A 15,437-nucleotide genomic window follows, 5' to 3' on the forward strand; every position below is an offset into this window, starting at 1 on the left:
CAAATGCCTTCCTTGAAACTGTTAACAAGAAAGCCCGCTGTGACAACACCTTTTGCTGTGTGCCCTGGACAGCATGACTGAGAGTTGGATTTTATGAAATGTTTAAATATTTTAAATTTTCTTTCCCAATCTTATTTTGCTCCTGTAGTTCTATCACTACTCAGACTTTCTCTCAATTTGTTTAGTATTGTCTTTACTGTGTATTAGAATAAATATGAAAACTCATCTTTGATGAAAAGGGCAAAGAAGGACAGGATTTTTTTTTCCCTTTTTTTTTTTCTTTTTCTTTCTTGAAGCTGGTGATCAGTGCTTTGTGACAGAAGCACGTTGTTTGTGGCAGGAGACAGACTCCTAATTGTCCAAGAAGCAGCAGGTCTCCTACTGATTAGCTCGCTGGCCACTAGGGTGCACTGGGCATCGGGTCCTCCCCTTGTCCTGAGAGCCCCGGAGAAGTTCTGTGCTGCGTTTCCTCTGCTCTCCTCTTGGACCTTCTTTTTCTGATTCAGAATTGTTTGTGCCTTTTGCTAGCCTACAGGTAGACCTTTGGGGCTCGCCCTGCTTTTCATTGATTGCTAGCTTTCATTATTGAATTGAAAGAGTAGGTTTTGGCATTTAAAATCTAATCTTATGTTGAAAAGGTATCATCGAGAAAGGAAGAAAATTTGTACATGACATTGATATAGATGTAGACAAGGTTACAAGTATTCCATCTGTATATTCTTAAATATTTACTTTGGGATTACTTTTTAGTGTCGGCCTATTAGGAATGGCAGTGAAAACCTAGCTGCTATGTATTAAAATCAGGAACATGTAGTTTTTATTATTATTTAACCTTCTGAAAGTTCTAAGCAATACGGTCAGAAAAGAAAACAAAAGTGCACCTTTTTAGAAAGGAGGAAAAATACTCTTTTCTAAAAAAGTAAGATTTTTTCCCTTCATTTTTTTTTTCTCCCTTTACTTGAATCTGCAAGAACCATAAATTGGGGAATGGCTTAAATAATTTGTTATAGCCATAAGATTAGGTCCATTACAGCAAGCAAAACATATGCTCAAATATATTTAATTATATGGAAAAACTTGCTTATTTTATATTTGAGGAAGATAAGCTGCAACACTTGATAATCCTTTTATTTAAAAAAGCATTTTATGTATAATTGAGGATATATGATAATTGATACAGTAATTTTATGCAGAAAAAAGGCTGGGACAAAAAAATATACCAAAAATGTTATCTCATGAGGCAGAATTCTAGGATTTTATCATTCTGTGTTATGTATTTACAGTGAATATATCAGCTTTAATGATTATATAGTTAGAATTACATTCCTAAAATCATAATTTCTACGATCGTAAGTATCCTGTCAATACCAGCCCGCCCGTTATTCTACCTTACTCTGTAACCAGGAGTGACAGGAATGGTGAGAAAGAGACACTGAACTCTTCAGGCTGAAGTCGGTTTTATATATTCAACGTGTTTGAGCACCTGCTGTGTGCCAGGCACTGTTCTAGGCACCAAGGAGGCTGCAGTAAATGGGCCACATATAATTCCGGTATCCTGCTAAAGAAGGAAAAAAGACTGAATCATACTGTACAGCTGCTTTAAATGTAACTTTTCTCTCAGTATTTTCCTCCAAAATCAAATACCACTTAAATTTTGATCTTCATATTTCAGTTTCATAAAGCTGCTTTCCCCGGAGGTTTTGGGATCAAAGGAAGGGAAGGGACCACATTCCATTAAAGCTGAAGGACATTTGTTTGCAGAATATGTTGAAAGGTTCATAGAAATTATTTCTGTGAATTATGTATGCAAATGTCATTTCATACATTTCATACATGTGTTCATTTTTAGCTGCTAAAAAGTGATTCTTTTTATCAACTTCAATGTCAGTATACCCCTGTATACTTCTTTTAAGAATTTTGCTTATTTTATTGAGAATTTGCTTTATGTATTTTTAGAGTTCATCATTGCTACCACTTGACATTAATATAAATAAGTGCCCGTAAAATACCCTGGACAGCTTTAGGGGACCTGATTTTTCCTGGTACAGACTCCGTGAATGTATGCTGAATTTTATAGCCATGTTTTTATGCAGCCTTTCAAGTTGCCCTAGAAATTTCAAGTCAATAGAAACGACTAATTTATCTGCATTTGACCCACCAGAACGGTAGCTGATAAAATGTGTGTGAAGTAACAGGAGTCTTTGGGTGATAATCTTTTCAGATTCTCTTACTCCACAGATGTTGAATGTTTATAGCGTGCCTGGCTGTGGACCAGGACTGGGGGTTTCTGAACCGTATCGGCCTTACTGGGTATATCCCTGGGTTTTTAATGGTGTGCGTCCATGTATATGTATGCATAAATTCATTCCACATGAGTCAGTTTTTATTAAGACTTAAAGGGCTGACTTTAAACCTCAATTTTGCCAAGCATGGAAACATCAATCTCTTTCAGTGGTGAAGAACTTGGGAGCATAAGCAAATTTTATATTATAAAATAACAATATTGTGTAGTATCACATTACATAATAGATTATTATCAAATTGCTTACTTGCGATTTACTATGCCCTGAATAGCCTCCTCTTCCACTGTTTCAGTGACACTATTCAGGATTCATCTATGGTCCCTTTGCCTTGAATGGCACCTCTACACCTCGTGGCCAACTGCCTGAGCCCCTAAGCGGACATACCTTTTGGCAGTAAAGCACCTGAAATTTGCCCCTCTTTTCTATTAATTTCTATCGCGATGAGCCTGGCTTCCTTTGGTCCTTCACAGTTGGGACCAGATCACATATTTGTCATCTCCCTCCTTCTCCCCACCCACCCCCACTTTCCCAAAAACCTTTTTTTTTTCCTAATGTGCCTAATATGGACTTTATTGAAAACATTTTAATTTTGTGCCAGTTTTATTATAACTAAATTGCTATTTAGTGCTTCTGAACTATACTGAGAATTTCCCAGCATGTTTTTAAGTCTTGGAGCCATATCGTTGAGAAAATAAGATAATGATAACAAGCTTTAAAGTGGCTACTCTTGCCAAAGGGGGGTGGAGATTGTAACTGGAGAGATTGTAAACAGGACAGTAGGGCACAATAATTACAGGCTCTTGCTGGTGGTTCCAGCACGCATGCCCACGCTGCTGGCGACGGGGCAGCCATTAAATTACCCCGCGGTATGATTAATGCAATTACTACTCATCACCACGCTCCTAATTCACTTAGAATTAGATTGAAAGTAGTCAAATTTATTAACACAGTAAGCACACTTCGTTTGCTTTCTATCTCCGTATATGACTTCGGTATGGATTTAAAAACTCAGGTAAGAATATTGTCATCGGGCATCTCTCGATATTTTTCATTTGATTGCTTCACGTTTTCTGCTACTGCAAACTTATTATTATTTTTTGTCTTATTTCCATTTAGTGTTATATAATGTCCAGATAGTTGACTTAAACAGTGAAGACTTTCATTTCTGTGATCATTCTATGATCTAAGAATTTTTGTAAGTTAGTGTTGAATATGTCTTATAGGAGGAAAACGTCAATCAGAGGGAAAGTATTAACTTCTGCACAGAGTAGGTGCTTTATAATTATTTCGCTGTTTGGTTTGGTCCTCACTGCTATTTTAAGAGTCTTGAGAATAAGAAATTATCCTGTGTTTCTTAACTATCTTTCTTTACTTTTAACTTTTAGAGTACGTAAATCTGAATAATTATTTTTCCATTTTTTTAATTGGTAAGCACTCAACTAATCTTATTCTTTGTGTCAGTTTCTGTTTGCACCCATGAAATGAGTCTTCTCACCCCCCATTAAATAATTCATGGTGTTTTTATTCGTAATCAGATTTATTGAAAGGCAGTGGACATAATAGAATGCCACCATTTAAAGTATACGTTTTAATGGATTTTGAATTTACTCATGCATGTACCCACGACCACAATCAAAATGAAGTGATTCTATACTCCAAATGTTCCTTTGGCCCTTCCCAGCCACCCTACTCCTAGGAAACCATTGATCTGTTTTCAGGCACAAATCAGTAGAGTTGTCTCTCCTAGAGGTTCTTGTAAGTGAAACCACACAAAGCGTATCCTCCTATCTACCTCCTTCGACTCGTCTGCATCATACAGAACACAGGTCGTTCCTTTTTCTAGTGAATGCTCTTCCCTTGAATCAGCAGCAATTTGTTTATCCATTCACCGCTAATATTGTAAAATGTTGTACTGTTATTGTAAAAATATTGTCAAAACATTAAAAGACGTGATGGAACATAATGTTTGTGAGTTTACCAACACTAACATTGCAACTGTTTTCAACACAGTGTATTTACTTCCCAGGCTGGTTTTCTTTATGGGGCACCTGGCTGGCTCATTTGGTAGATAACCCGATTGTTGATCTTCAGTTGTAAGTTCGAGTCCCACATTGAGTGTAGAGATTACTTTAAGAAAAAAAAAAAAGAGTTACAAAAATATAATTTTTAAAAAATTTATTGATAATGTGGTTTTATGTTTTTTAAGTTAATTTTTACACCCACCATGGAGCTTGAACTCATGACCCCAAGATGAAGAATCCCATGCTTTAGCGATCAGCCAGGCACCCCAGAAAGACATAATTTTAAACTTTTTATAGAAAGCTATCATAAATCATGTTTCTGGATGATCATAATTTCCTTTAAAAAGTATACACTATTCTAAACTATTGGACTGTTCTCAACTATTGCTGGTACATATACGACCAGCACGATACTGTCATATAATCTTGTTTTCCAAAAAGATTATAGTAACTTACAGCACCAATGACCAGTGCATCAGCGTCCCAGTTCCACCAATTTTAGGTTTATCATTCACAAGTGTTTTGCTACTTAATAGAAGCGATCTCAGATTTTCTTTGATTTGTACATGTTTGATTTCTAGGAAGGACTTGCATATGCTCCTATAAGAAATGCCTATTTTATTTCTGTTGTTCATGTACCTTTTATTATGGCCTAGCTATTGCTCCTTCACTTACAATTTTTAAATTGTTTTCCTGCTTATTGTATTTGCCCTTTGTTTCAACTTTGTTTTTTCCTTGTAAAGAAGCTAAATGTTTCACATGTTAAATCTCCAGTTGTTTCCTTTTACAATTTCTACTGCTTCAAAGTGGTGCATGGTTTCCTTCCTAATCCCCTAAAGTGATTGTCATTGTTAACGATTATTACACTGTGCGTCCACATGCTCTTGGTAGGTCATTTTCATCGGTATTACCAATAATACCTCGGTTGGGGGAAAGGGGTGCTTTTCTCTTGACAAGAATATGGCTTCTAAATCATAACACAGGGGCACCTGGGTTGGTTAAGCATTAAGCGTCCGACTCTTGATTTCAGCTCAGGTCATGACCTCAGGGTCCTGAGATCCAGCCCCGTGTCCATGCCTAGCACAGACCCTGCTAAAGATTCTCTTTCCTGCTCGCCCCTGCCCCTACCCCCCCGCCCATCTCTGAAACCAATCCGTCAATCAATCACAATAGAAAATGAGATCTTCGATGTGATTCAGACCATACCTGGCTTCAGGTGTTTAGGTACTTGTATTTGGGAACGAACCTCTTCTCCTCTAGGGGCCTGTTTATTTTTATTCTTCCCCAAACAGCATTATGTTAACTTCCACTTCCTATGGAGGGGCCAAGACAAGGTCTTTAAGAACTCTTTGGAGAAATTGAAAAGAGATGTGATGAATGTCTAGAGAAGACTGATCTGAATCCATTCATCTATTCCATCAGTTTCTATTATAAAAGGAGCAGAGATACTCCTATCTACAGAGTTCCTAGTAGAGAACTGTATTCCTCTGACTTGGGTCCCTGCTGCGTTTCGCCATTAGGGAAAGGCCCCGAAATTTACACTGGAACAGTCCCTTGAAGCCTTCCCCTTCCCCACTGACTATGTGCAAGAAAATAAATGTCCCATTATGCTTCAGTATCTACAGCAAAAGCATTTATCAGCGTCATCACTGTGACTCTTAGGGAATTCTGTGGCGTCACTGGCACTGATGAGGCCCGTATCTCGTTTGATGTCATCGACTGGGTGCTCTTTCCACATTCTACACTTCTTCCTTAATGTCATATTTTTTTGTGCGAGAGCCTTATCATCTAAAAGTGAGGGGTCATGAGTCTGTTTCTTGTTTTCTTGCCTTTAGAACAAGACCTAACAATTTTACTGAGTAATGGGTTCTTCGTTTTCTTTAATATGGAAGAAAAACAACAAAAACTTAAATATGTTGATTTTCTTTCAGACGGCAATGGAGGTGATGCAGTTCAGCAGGGAGGAAGTTCGGGAGGTTCTGAGGCTGCTCGCTGGGGTATTACATCTTGGCAATATAGAATTTATCACTGCTGGTGGGGCCCAAGTGTCCTTCAAAACGGGTAAGATGCCCCCTCCCTAGCTCCCTCCCCCTTGGGTTTTTCCTCATAGGGAGCGTAGACCGAAAATATTTACTCTCTGGCCTTTTACAGAACGAGCTTTCTGACCCTGGACAGAGACCCACGGAACTTTGTATCTGATGGGAACTGTCAGCTCTGAAAGGGTCCAACGTATGAGGGGTGATTACTGCAGGGGATGGTGGCTGTGTTCTCATTCTTAGCAAGACCAGAGGAAAACGGACCCAGTAAAGAAAGATGAGCAACAGGATTAGACGCAGACAAATGTCAGGGGCCAGGGGCGCGGTGACGTAATGTCCTGGGGAAGCCCGTTCGTTCTCAAGCGGAAATGCTGCCCACAGGCTGCTCCTTGAGTTATTTATCCCCCAACACCGGTGACTTCTTATCCGTAAAGTGCCTCGGTGATGTGTTGTGAAGACGAAAAATTCATTTCCTTATGCATCCTTATGTCAGGCTCCCTGCTCCGCGGAGAGTCTGCCTCTCCCTCTCCCGCTCCCCCTGCTCGTGCTCCCTCTCTCTCAAATAAATACATCTTTAAAAAAAGAGTGACATTGCCTTACATTTTTGCAAACTTGGAAGATAGCTGATGTCATGGGGGACAGCTGGATTCTCTTACCTGCTTCTGCACTCGGTTTGTTGAGACACCTCGTGTCACGTAGCCACCAGAAAACTCCTCTCGATCGTGGTAAGGGAATGCGAGTGAAACAGCAAACGACATCCTAATATCACGGCAACTAGTTACGACCTTGCAAGACTCTGGCAGATCTTGGGTAGCTGCTGCCTGAGGGTCTCAGGACCCCACTTGGTCCAAGCGTCAGGTTCTCTGCTCCTAGCCTGAGACTCCTACTTACCAGTAGAGTGTGTGTTCTGTAAATTCCACCTGACGGACTGAGGACTGTTCCCTGCTTTAATGCGTCACCGCGTGGAGTTCGCCTTGAAGCCATGTCACTGTGTGGAGTTAGATTTGGGGGCCCGCGGCCCGTTCCTTCTTGGCTCAGTGCATCCACTTTTGCCTTGTTCTTCATTTCCAGCCTTGGGCAGGTCTGCCGAGCTACTTGGGCTGGACCCCGCACAGCTCACCGACGCTCTGACGCAGAGATCCATGTTCCTCAGGGGGGAGGAGATCCTCACACCCCTCACCGTTCAACAGGTACGTGCCCTTTGCCGTCAAAGCGTGTTTTTAAAAGACACTCCCGCGTTTTCACATTCATGGCTTTGATTCAAATAACTCACTGCCACAAACCATTCAAATGAGTTTGGTTCCTGATCAGAATAAAGAAGATACCCCTGCTGAAGGGAGGAGACAAAGTTGATCGTTTTCTTAGAGGTCGTGATGCCGCGTTTCAAAGAGGACTGGGTCTGATGGAGATTTCCTGAGTTCGAGTCCTGACATACTACTTTCTGTTCTTGGGGAGTCATTGTGTCTGTTTCCTCCTCTGTAAGACAGGGATAATGATCATACCTAATTCATAGGATTCTTGTAAGGATAATAATAAATATATGCCAGTTACTTAAGTACCAAATAAACATGAGCTATGGTAATTTATTGTTAGTATTATGTAGTAGTGCTTAGTTTCCCTTCTGCTACCGCCTTGAGCCAATTATATGTGCCAGCCCATCTAATATCAGTTTCCTGATTGGATAAGTAAAATTGCTAACCAGGCCATGAAGAACATTTTTCTGTGTAGAAAGTAGATCATGAGGGGCGCCTGGGTGGCTCAGTCGGTTAAGCATCTGCGTTCAGCTCAGGTCATGATCCCAGGGTCCTGGGACTGAGCCCCCCCGTGGGGCTCCCTGCTCAGTGGGGAGTCTGCTTCTCCCTCTACCCCTCACCCCACTCATGCTTGCTCTCTCGGCTTGCTCTCTCTCTAATAAATCAAAATCTTTTAATAAGTAGATTATGAGAAGGTGATTGTGAGAAAACTCAGGTCTTAATTGTTGTCTTAAACCTGATAAAATTTGTAGCTGTATATATATGTGTTGGTTTAGCTTTTTTCCTATAACTCAACATGAAAGCTTGAGTTTGAAAGCCTGATATTTAAAAGAGGTCTGAGCGAATCTTACTGTAAAGTGAGTGAGTGAGCTCCAGTTCAGCCTTTCTTTAGACATCTGTGTGTTCCTAGGTGGTACTGATTGACTTGGTATTGGGGGCCCAAGTGTCACTCCTGTTCAGTGCGTGTGTCTTCAAGGGGGGCAGGGATGGACTTCCGTGCCTGGGCTGTCCATGGTCAGCAGGAGACAGTCGCCGTGTCTCCTGTCCCACAGGCGGAAGACAGCAGAGACTCCTTGGCCATGGCACTTTATGCTCGCTGCTTCGAGTGGGTGATTAAGAAGATTAACAGCAGGATCAAAGGCAAAGACGACTTTAAATCTATCGGCATTCTTGACATCTTCGGATTTGAAAACTTTGAGGTATGCTTTCTCTCCCCTTATTGGCTGATCGTGAACTAATCTCTTCAAATAAATATTGATATATTTCTCCCCGGATTTTCTTTCCCCTTTTCTTCACCTGTATATGTAAGGGCACTAAAGATAACTTGTTGAATGGTTCCCCCCCATTTAGGTTAATCACTTTGAGCAGTTCAATATAAACTATGCAAATGAGAAACTTCAGGAATATTTCAACAAGCATATTTTTTCTCTGGAACAACTAGAATATAGCAGGTAAGCACTCAGGATTCCACTTCAATTTTTTTTTAAATCAGTCACTAAATTAGATAGTTTTAAAGCTCTATTTTATTATAACTTAGCCGTTTTAAATCTTGCTACAGGGAGGGATTGGTGTGGGAAGACATTGACTGGATAGACAATGGTGAATGCTTGGACCTGATTGAGAAGGTAACATTGTTGAAGCATTGTAGCAGTCCCAAGGGTGTCCCGAGTCCCGCTGGGCTGATTCATATTTATGGGAACAAAATAGCTTGTGCCAACATGCACATCAAGGATGTGAATGTTTAGAACACAATGGACCATTTGGAAACATACATACAAATGTGCAAGGTTGAATTTAAATACTTGGCTGCTTCAAACCTATTGTCTCATTGAACTCCATATTTTAGAATCAACAGTGTGTGAATTGGCTTCACTTAGACTTTAAGTCAGCATCGAAAGCTTTGCCACCACCAGTTGTAGACTGGCCAATTATAGTTTTGTCCCCAGAATTGTGGTGGGTCCATTTTTCCATGTTTCTATGGAACTTAAATTCACTGGACGTCTTCATAGTGTCATTCTGAATTTTTTTTTAAACCAAGAAATTGTTATGCCTTTTCCTGTAACACTTACTTGAGAGAGGGGGAAGGGAGCTCTGAAATATTTTGAGGCATTCAACTTGTAATTCATGTAACTTCTTTCCTCTCTTCTAGAAACTTGGTCTCCTAGCCCTTATCAACGAAGAAAGCCATTTTCCTCAAGCCACAGACAGCACCTTATTGGAGAAGTTACACAATCAACACGCTGTATGTCAAAACCTACCAATTCTTAATTATGTCTGAGTAGCTGATCTGTGGATTAAGATTACACATAAGATATTTCAGTGCTGTTGGCTCCACTGTGTTTCCCACATGTAATTTTTTTCTCAAACCAAAGCTCTCTTCTCCAGTTGCTAGAACTAAGTTGAAATAAGTTAAAGGGATAGATTTGGGGCTACTCATCAGGACGTGCCCACGTGTAGTTGATGAGTATAGAATTTAACCTCACTTCTGCAGTGACAGACAAGACCTACGTGGTTTTGATAAAGTGTGTCACACGCTCTGACCTAAACATCCAATGCGTGGTGGGTTTTCAAAATTGTTGTCACCATCTGTTGTAGTTAATTCTCTTGGGAAGTCAGTGCAAATCAGTAAGTGACATTAGGCATTTGCATTTGTTTCTTTATTAGAATAACCACTTTTACGTGAAGCCGAGAGTTGCAGTCAACAATTTTGGAGTGAAACACTACGCTGGAGAGGTAACTTCCTAATTGAGATCCTTAGTGAGATTTGCCCAGTTGGTATTTAGAGAAATAGTAATTTCCGAAGCCAATCATAAATGTATCAAAATGACTTCTCTTCGTGGGTCTGGCTTTGAAAGGAGATGCTTACGACCTGAAGTTATTCTTTTGATCAGTTGTACCGTTTCTCATTTATTTTTTGTAAAAACCAGGTGCAGTATGATGTCCGGGGCATCTTGGAGAAGAACAGAGATACCTTTAGAGATGATCTTCTCAACTTGCTAAGAGAAAGCCGGTATGCCCGTCTCCTCCCCAAGACATCCTTAGCAAGCAAACTATTGTTTGAGCAAATGCTTTTAATTTACAAATATAGAAAAAATTAATATGGAAGCAACTTGATTTATTATCTCCTTTCATGGGCAATATTTCATTAATAACATGACCGAGATATAGAAGGTGATACGAGTAGCAGTGACTTCCGTTTAATGAGGTACCGTGAGAACAGCATGCATATCCGCGAGTTAGAGACTATGAACCCTGGTATGCAGATGAACAGACTGATTCTTGGAGCAGGGAAGTCTCTTGCCCAAGAACCCACAGCTAGTCTCGATTTGCTCTGCTTGGTTCCAGAACCTAGGATCTTAACCAGGATGACCTCCTTTCTTCACAACAAGCTTAGAGCTGTGTGTTAAATTGGTTTCAGCCTTGGGTCTGTAGGACCCATCTGTCTCTAGTTTAAGGGATGTCAGAAAAAATAAACAAGTATTAACTCAGCTAAGACGACAGACTTACACGTTCATTTATTCATTCATGACTTGTAAATTCACACCATTACATCAGTAGTTGGTTGGTCTAGCTGTTTGTGTGTATTAAAGCAGGAGGCTGTGTGGGAGAGCAGGGTGGGGGAGATAACCCTTGGGGTAAAGCTTTCGATACTTGTTTCAGATTCAGCATGAATCTGTAACAGAAACAAATTTTTATTATCCAAGGAAGGAAGGTAGCGCAATTATTAAAAACCCTAATACTTTTAGGAGTGTAAATGGTGGGTGGCCACCTGGACACACAGACAGCTGTGAATTGGGGTGAAGGAAGGCCACCTATAATGTCAGTTTAGGAGCTTGGAACTGGAAGATATTTAGATTTGTTTTAACTTTGCTGAAAGTGTGAAGATTCCCCGTTTATAGCACTGTCACCTGTTCCTATTTTTAGAGGAGATTTGGATCTATAAAAATGGTGGTGTTCAGGGGCCCTGGCTGGCTCAGTCGGTAGAGCATGTGACTCGATCTCGGGTCCTGAGTTGGAGCCCTACGTTGGGGGTAGAGTTTACTTTAAAAAAAATAATAGTGGCGATGTTTTAAAAATACTATACCATGTTACCTATCAAAGCAATTTCTTAGTTGTTAGATTTTAAATGATACATTTAAAAATGACCTTGATGTTAAATAGAAGCCTTTGGCTGTGGAAAGATCACAGGTGTGGAGGTCAGCAGGGTAGCATTTGGCTGGTCGCCTTTGCCATCATGAAAAGGGGTTTTGTGACTGGAGTAAAGAAGTTTCTGTTCCAGTCCAGGTTTCTCTCAGCAAAACTGTGAGGGGCTTGCGTTGTTGCTGCTCTGCTCTCTTTCACCTTTGACATCTGTGACATTTTAGTGGAACCCGGGCTCTTCTCCAAAGTGCTCGAAGCATAGTTAGAGAACTTCAAAGGGTGAGCACGAAATCGCGCCCTGGAACAAAAATGAGAAAGGAATGCGGCAAAGTGAGAAGTGGTGGGAAGCCTTGATGGTGCCACCTTGGGGGCGCTGGGTGGATGCTCGGATGTGGTCCCGGCCTTCCCTGCTCTTGGGGAAGCCACCCGCCCCCCACTTCACAGCCCGTGGCTCCAGCATCTTCCATGAAAGAAAGCATCTTCCATACTTTTTATTAGTAGTGGCAATTTTATAGAACTTTTTAGCAATATCATAAATTCTAAAATCACCCTCATTTATCAAGTGAAAAATGAGGCTCAGCCCAGCATCTGCCCGAGTCCCGTAGCTTGGAAGGGATGGGGGCAGGACTGAAACCCTAGTGCGCGTCACTGCCGTTGAGTACCTTTCCCTCTGTTAACGGGGTGGATCTGCGAAACCGTGAGATGTGCAGAATCATCTCCCTCCTCCAGGCAAGCACATCAAGGCTGCAGGAAGCTAGGTGGCCCTCTGGAAGCACAGCACTCCTCAGTGGCATGTCACCCTGGTCACTTTCAGCCCAATCCGCTTCTCTTCTGCCAGAGTCTAGTGCTCAGAAGGTGGCCACAATTTTTTTATTTCTGTGCCTAAAGCTCTTTGGCAATGGTTGCTTTGAAATCTTTGGAAGCTGTCCTAGCTTTTCCTGGACTCCATGGGTCACTTTCAGTGGGAACAGGCATTATAATTACAGTACTCCAGCACCTAATAATTGGGCCCCTCGTGGCCCCCCTGCTCTCTGCTCACACAGATTCGACTTCATCTATGACCTGTTTGAACACGTGTCAAGCCGCAATAACCAGGATACCTTGAAATGTGGAAGCAAACATCGAAGGCCCACAGTCAGCTCACAGTTCAAGGTTAGTCTACACTGCTGGCTCCCATGAATCCCTGGTTGCTGTGATTTTAGGAATTGAAAGCAGGAATTGTTGGGATGTGAGGTCCATGGAAGAGTTTGGTTTTTTTCTCTTTTATGGCCCTAGACGGTGCTTTCAAAATAAAATACACTTTTTCTGAGTCAGATGAAAACGCGTAAATATTTTTTTGTCTTGTTAAAAATAAATAGCTACTTATTCTAAGTTGAAGAACTGTTTGGCCGTGTGAGATCACTCTGATTCGTGTTTAGGGCTCTTGTGAATATGGAGTGTATTTCTTTCCATGTTTGGATTTTTGTATTTTTCCCAGATGTGTTTAGAGTATCATAACTGCCGGGCGCCTGGGTGGCTCAGTCGTTAAGCGTCTGCCTTCGGCTCAGGGCGTGATCCCGGGGTCCTGGGATCAAGCCCCGCATCGGGCTCCCTGCTCCGCTGGGAGCCTGCTTCTTCCTCTCCCACTCCCCCTGCTTGTGTTCCCTCTCTCACTGGCTCTCTCTCTCTGTCAAATAAATAAATAAAATCTTTAAAAAAAAAGTATCATAACTGGGAATAATGACCAAGTCAGCGCATATTTAAGTAAGATTAATGTCAGTTACCTTGTCCAGATATCCAGAATTCAGGGAAAATAAGGACCATTCTAATTTGCATTTTTAATATTTGGCCGTTTTAGAAAGTGTAGAGCATACAAAGACCCTTTTCCAAACTTAATTGTTCTGTTTTACCCCCAAGTAAAAGATCCGGTTATGAAGAGACGTGGAGGCATATCAGTCAATAGACATTTACTAAATCTGCCTTCAAAGAGTCTGTCTTTCCTTTAGTTATTCAGAGCGGTGTGCCTCCGGTGGGGTTCTCTGTGAGGTCTGTCGTACAGGGCAGCTGGCGATGAGCCAGGGACACAGCAGCATTGCCGACAGTGCTGGATTGTGTGATATGACGGGCAGGTTTGACCCAGCTAGGTTATAATAAAAATAGCTGCCACTTATTGTGTACGTACTATGTGCCAGTCATTGGGCTGGTCACTTCACGTACGCTGTCTTGTTCATTTCCCCTGTGATCTTGTAAGTGTGCACAATGGTCCCCATTTTACAGAGGAGGAAACTGAGGTGTAGAGCGAGGGAGACCCCTTCAGTCCCTCTGAGGACCGAAGCTGACTGAACTGAACCTGTCTGACTCTAAAACCTAGCCTCTTCGTCTTCCAGTGAAGTCGTTACGTTACCTTTTTCTAGGGCAGCGTTGCCTGGAATTGCCTTGGAAGGCTTTGTGGATATTTGGGGGTTCAATTGCCCTGGGAATCAAGGAAATGGCAGGGAGCGGGCAGGCCTTCCAGGTCACAGACCAGGCAGGAGAAAGGAGTCCTGAGACAGGAGTTTTGAGTCCTGTCCCTGGAAGACTCTGGGTAGAGGGGGCCAGCTGACAGGATGCCTTGTATGTAGTTAAACTGGTACCAGAAGATAGGAAGGGCCATGCGTGTCAGGCCATTTTGTCATCTGAGAGAAATCCTAAAGCTTTGAAGCCCGGAAGTAACTCATCAGTACAGTACCCGAGACAATCCAGTTTCTTCAGCAAGATTGTAAGAAGAAAAAAGAGCCAGAAATGGAGGGAAAACCAGTGGTTTTAAAGAGACTTAAAGACCCATCAACTGCAATATGAAAACTTCATTTACATTCTGATTTCAAAGAACAGACCATTTTTTTAAAAAAGATTTGTTTATTTGAGAGAGAGAGAGAGAGAGCGCGCGCACACGGAAGGGGCAGAGGAGAGAATCCTCAAGCAGACTATGCCCTGAGCCCAGAGCCTCAGATAGGCCTCGATCTCCGGACCCTGAGATCCTGACCTGAGCCGAAACCAAGAGTCGGACGCTTCACCACCTGAGCCACCCAGACGCCCCAAAGAACAGACCATTTAAAAATTATGAAATTTGAGACACTTGAAGATTTAATATGAAACTTGAGACTGTTACTTCTTGTAATATTGGTATTAAGGAATTCCTGTTAAAGCTTTTTAGGATGACGATATGGTCGTGGCATACATGTTTGAAAGTGTGCAGCCTTTAATAATACATACTGAAATCTTGAGGGATGACCTAATGCGCTGTCTGGGATTTGCTTTCTTATGAGGGGTGGGTGTCGTATGTATGCAGACAGGGATCGGATGAAATGAGATTCGCCAGGAGCTGAAGCTGGTCTTGAGTGCTCCTGACACGCTCTGTCTGCTTTGGGAAATGTTAAAAATTCTTCACAACCACCACAACAAAAAATCTTAAAAAAATAAAAGAAAGCAGTATTACAGAAGATTGATCTGCCTGGTGATTTGGGGTAAGGGTTGAGAGATTATGGAATACTGGGAGAAACTATCATTTTGATGAAAATAATGAATTAGGAGGAAAAACTCCAAGGGGGAGAGTACGGGTTTTCAGTATGAAACATTGGAAATAACCAGCAAAAAAGTAACCCTAGGCTAACACAATGTTTCTGTTTTTGTCTTTAATGATACTATTTCAAGGAAGTGACAAATGAG

At 41.5% G+C, this 15,437-nt stretch overlaps 1 protein-coding gene across 1 annotated transcript in view; it reads left to right on the plus strand.

The window, feature by feature from the left end:
- The window catches only part of MYO10 (myosin X), a 206,438-nt gene that overhangs the window by 118,434 nt on the left and 72,567 nt on the right, over positions 1-15,437 (plus strand). Inside the window, exons 10-18 of the mRNA XM_040630534.1 lie at positions 6,256-6,385; positions 7,432-7,550; positions 8,666-8,812; positions 8,964-9,064; positions 9,172-9,238; positions 9,763-9,855; positions 10,278-10,346; positions 10,541-10,623; positions 12,797-12,905. Of these exons, the coding sequence (XP_040486468.1) occupies positions 6,256-6,385; positions 7,432-7,550; positions 8,666-8,812; positions 8,964-9,064; positions 9,172-9,238; positions 9,763-9,855; positions 10,278-10,346; positions 10,541-10,623; positions 12,797-12,905 (918 nt within the window). The remainder of the gene's footprint in view (positions 1-6,255; positions 6,386-7,431; positions 7,551-8,665; positions 8,813-8,963; positions 9,065-9,171; positions 9,239-9,762; positions 9,856-10,277; positions 10,347-10,540; positions 10,624-12,796; positions 12,906-15,437) is intronic.

The sequence above is a fragment of the Ursus maritimus genome, unplaced genomic scaffold (assembly GCF_017311325.1).
Source record: "Ursus maritimus isolate PB19 unplaced genomic scaffold, ASM1731132v1 scaffold_15, whole genome shotgun sequence".
Classification (NCBI taxonomy): Eukaryota; Metazoa; Chordata; class Mammalia; order Carnivora; family Ursidae; genus Ursus; species Ursus maritimus.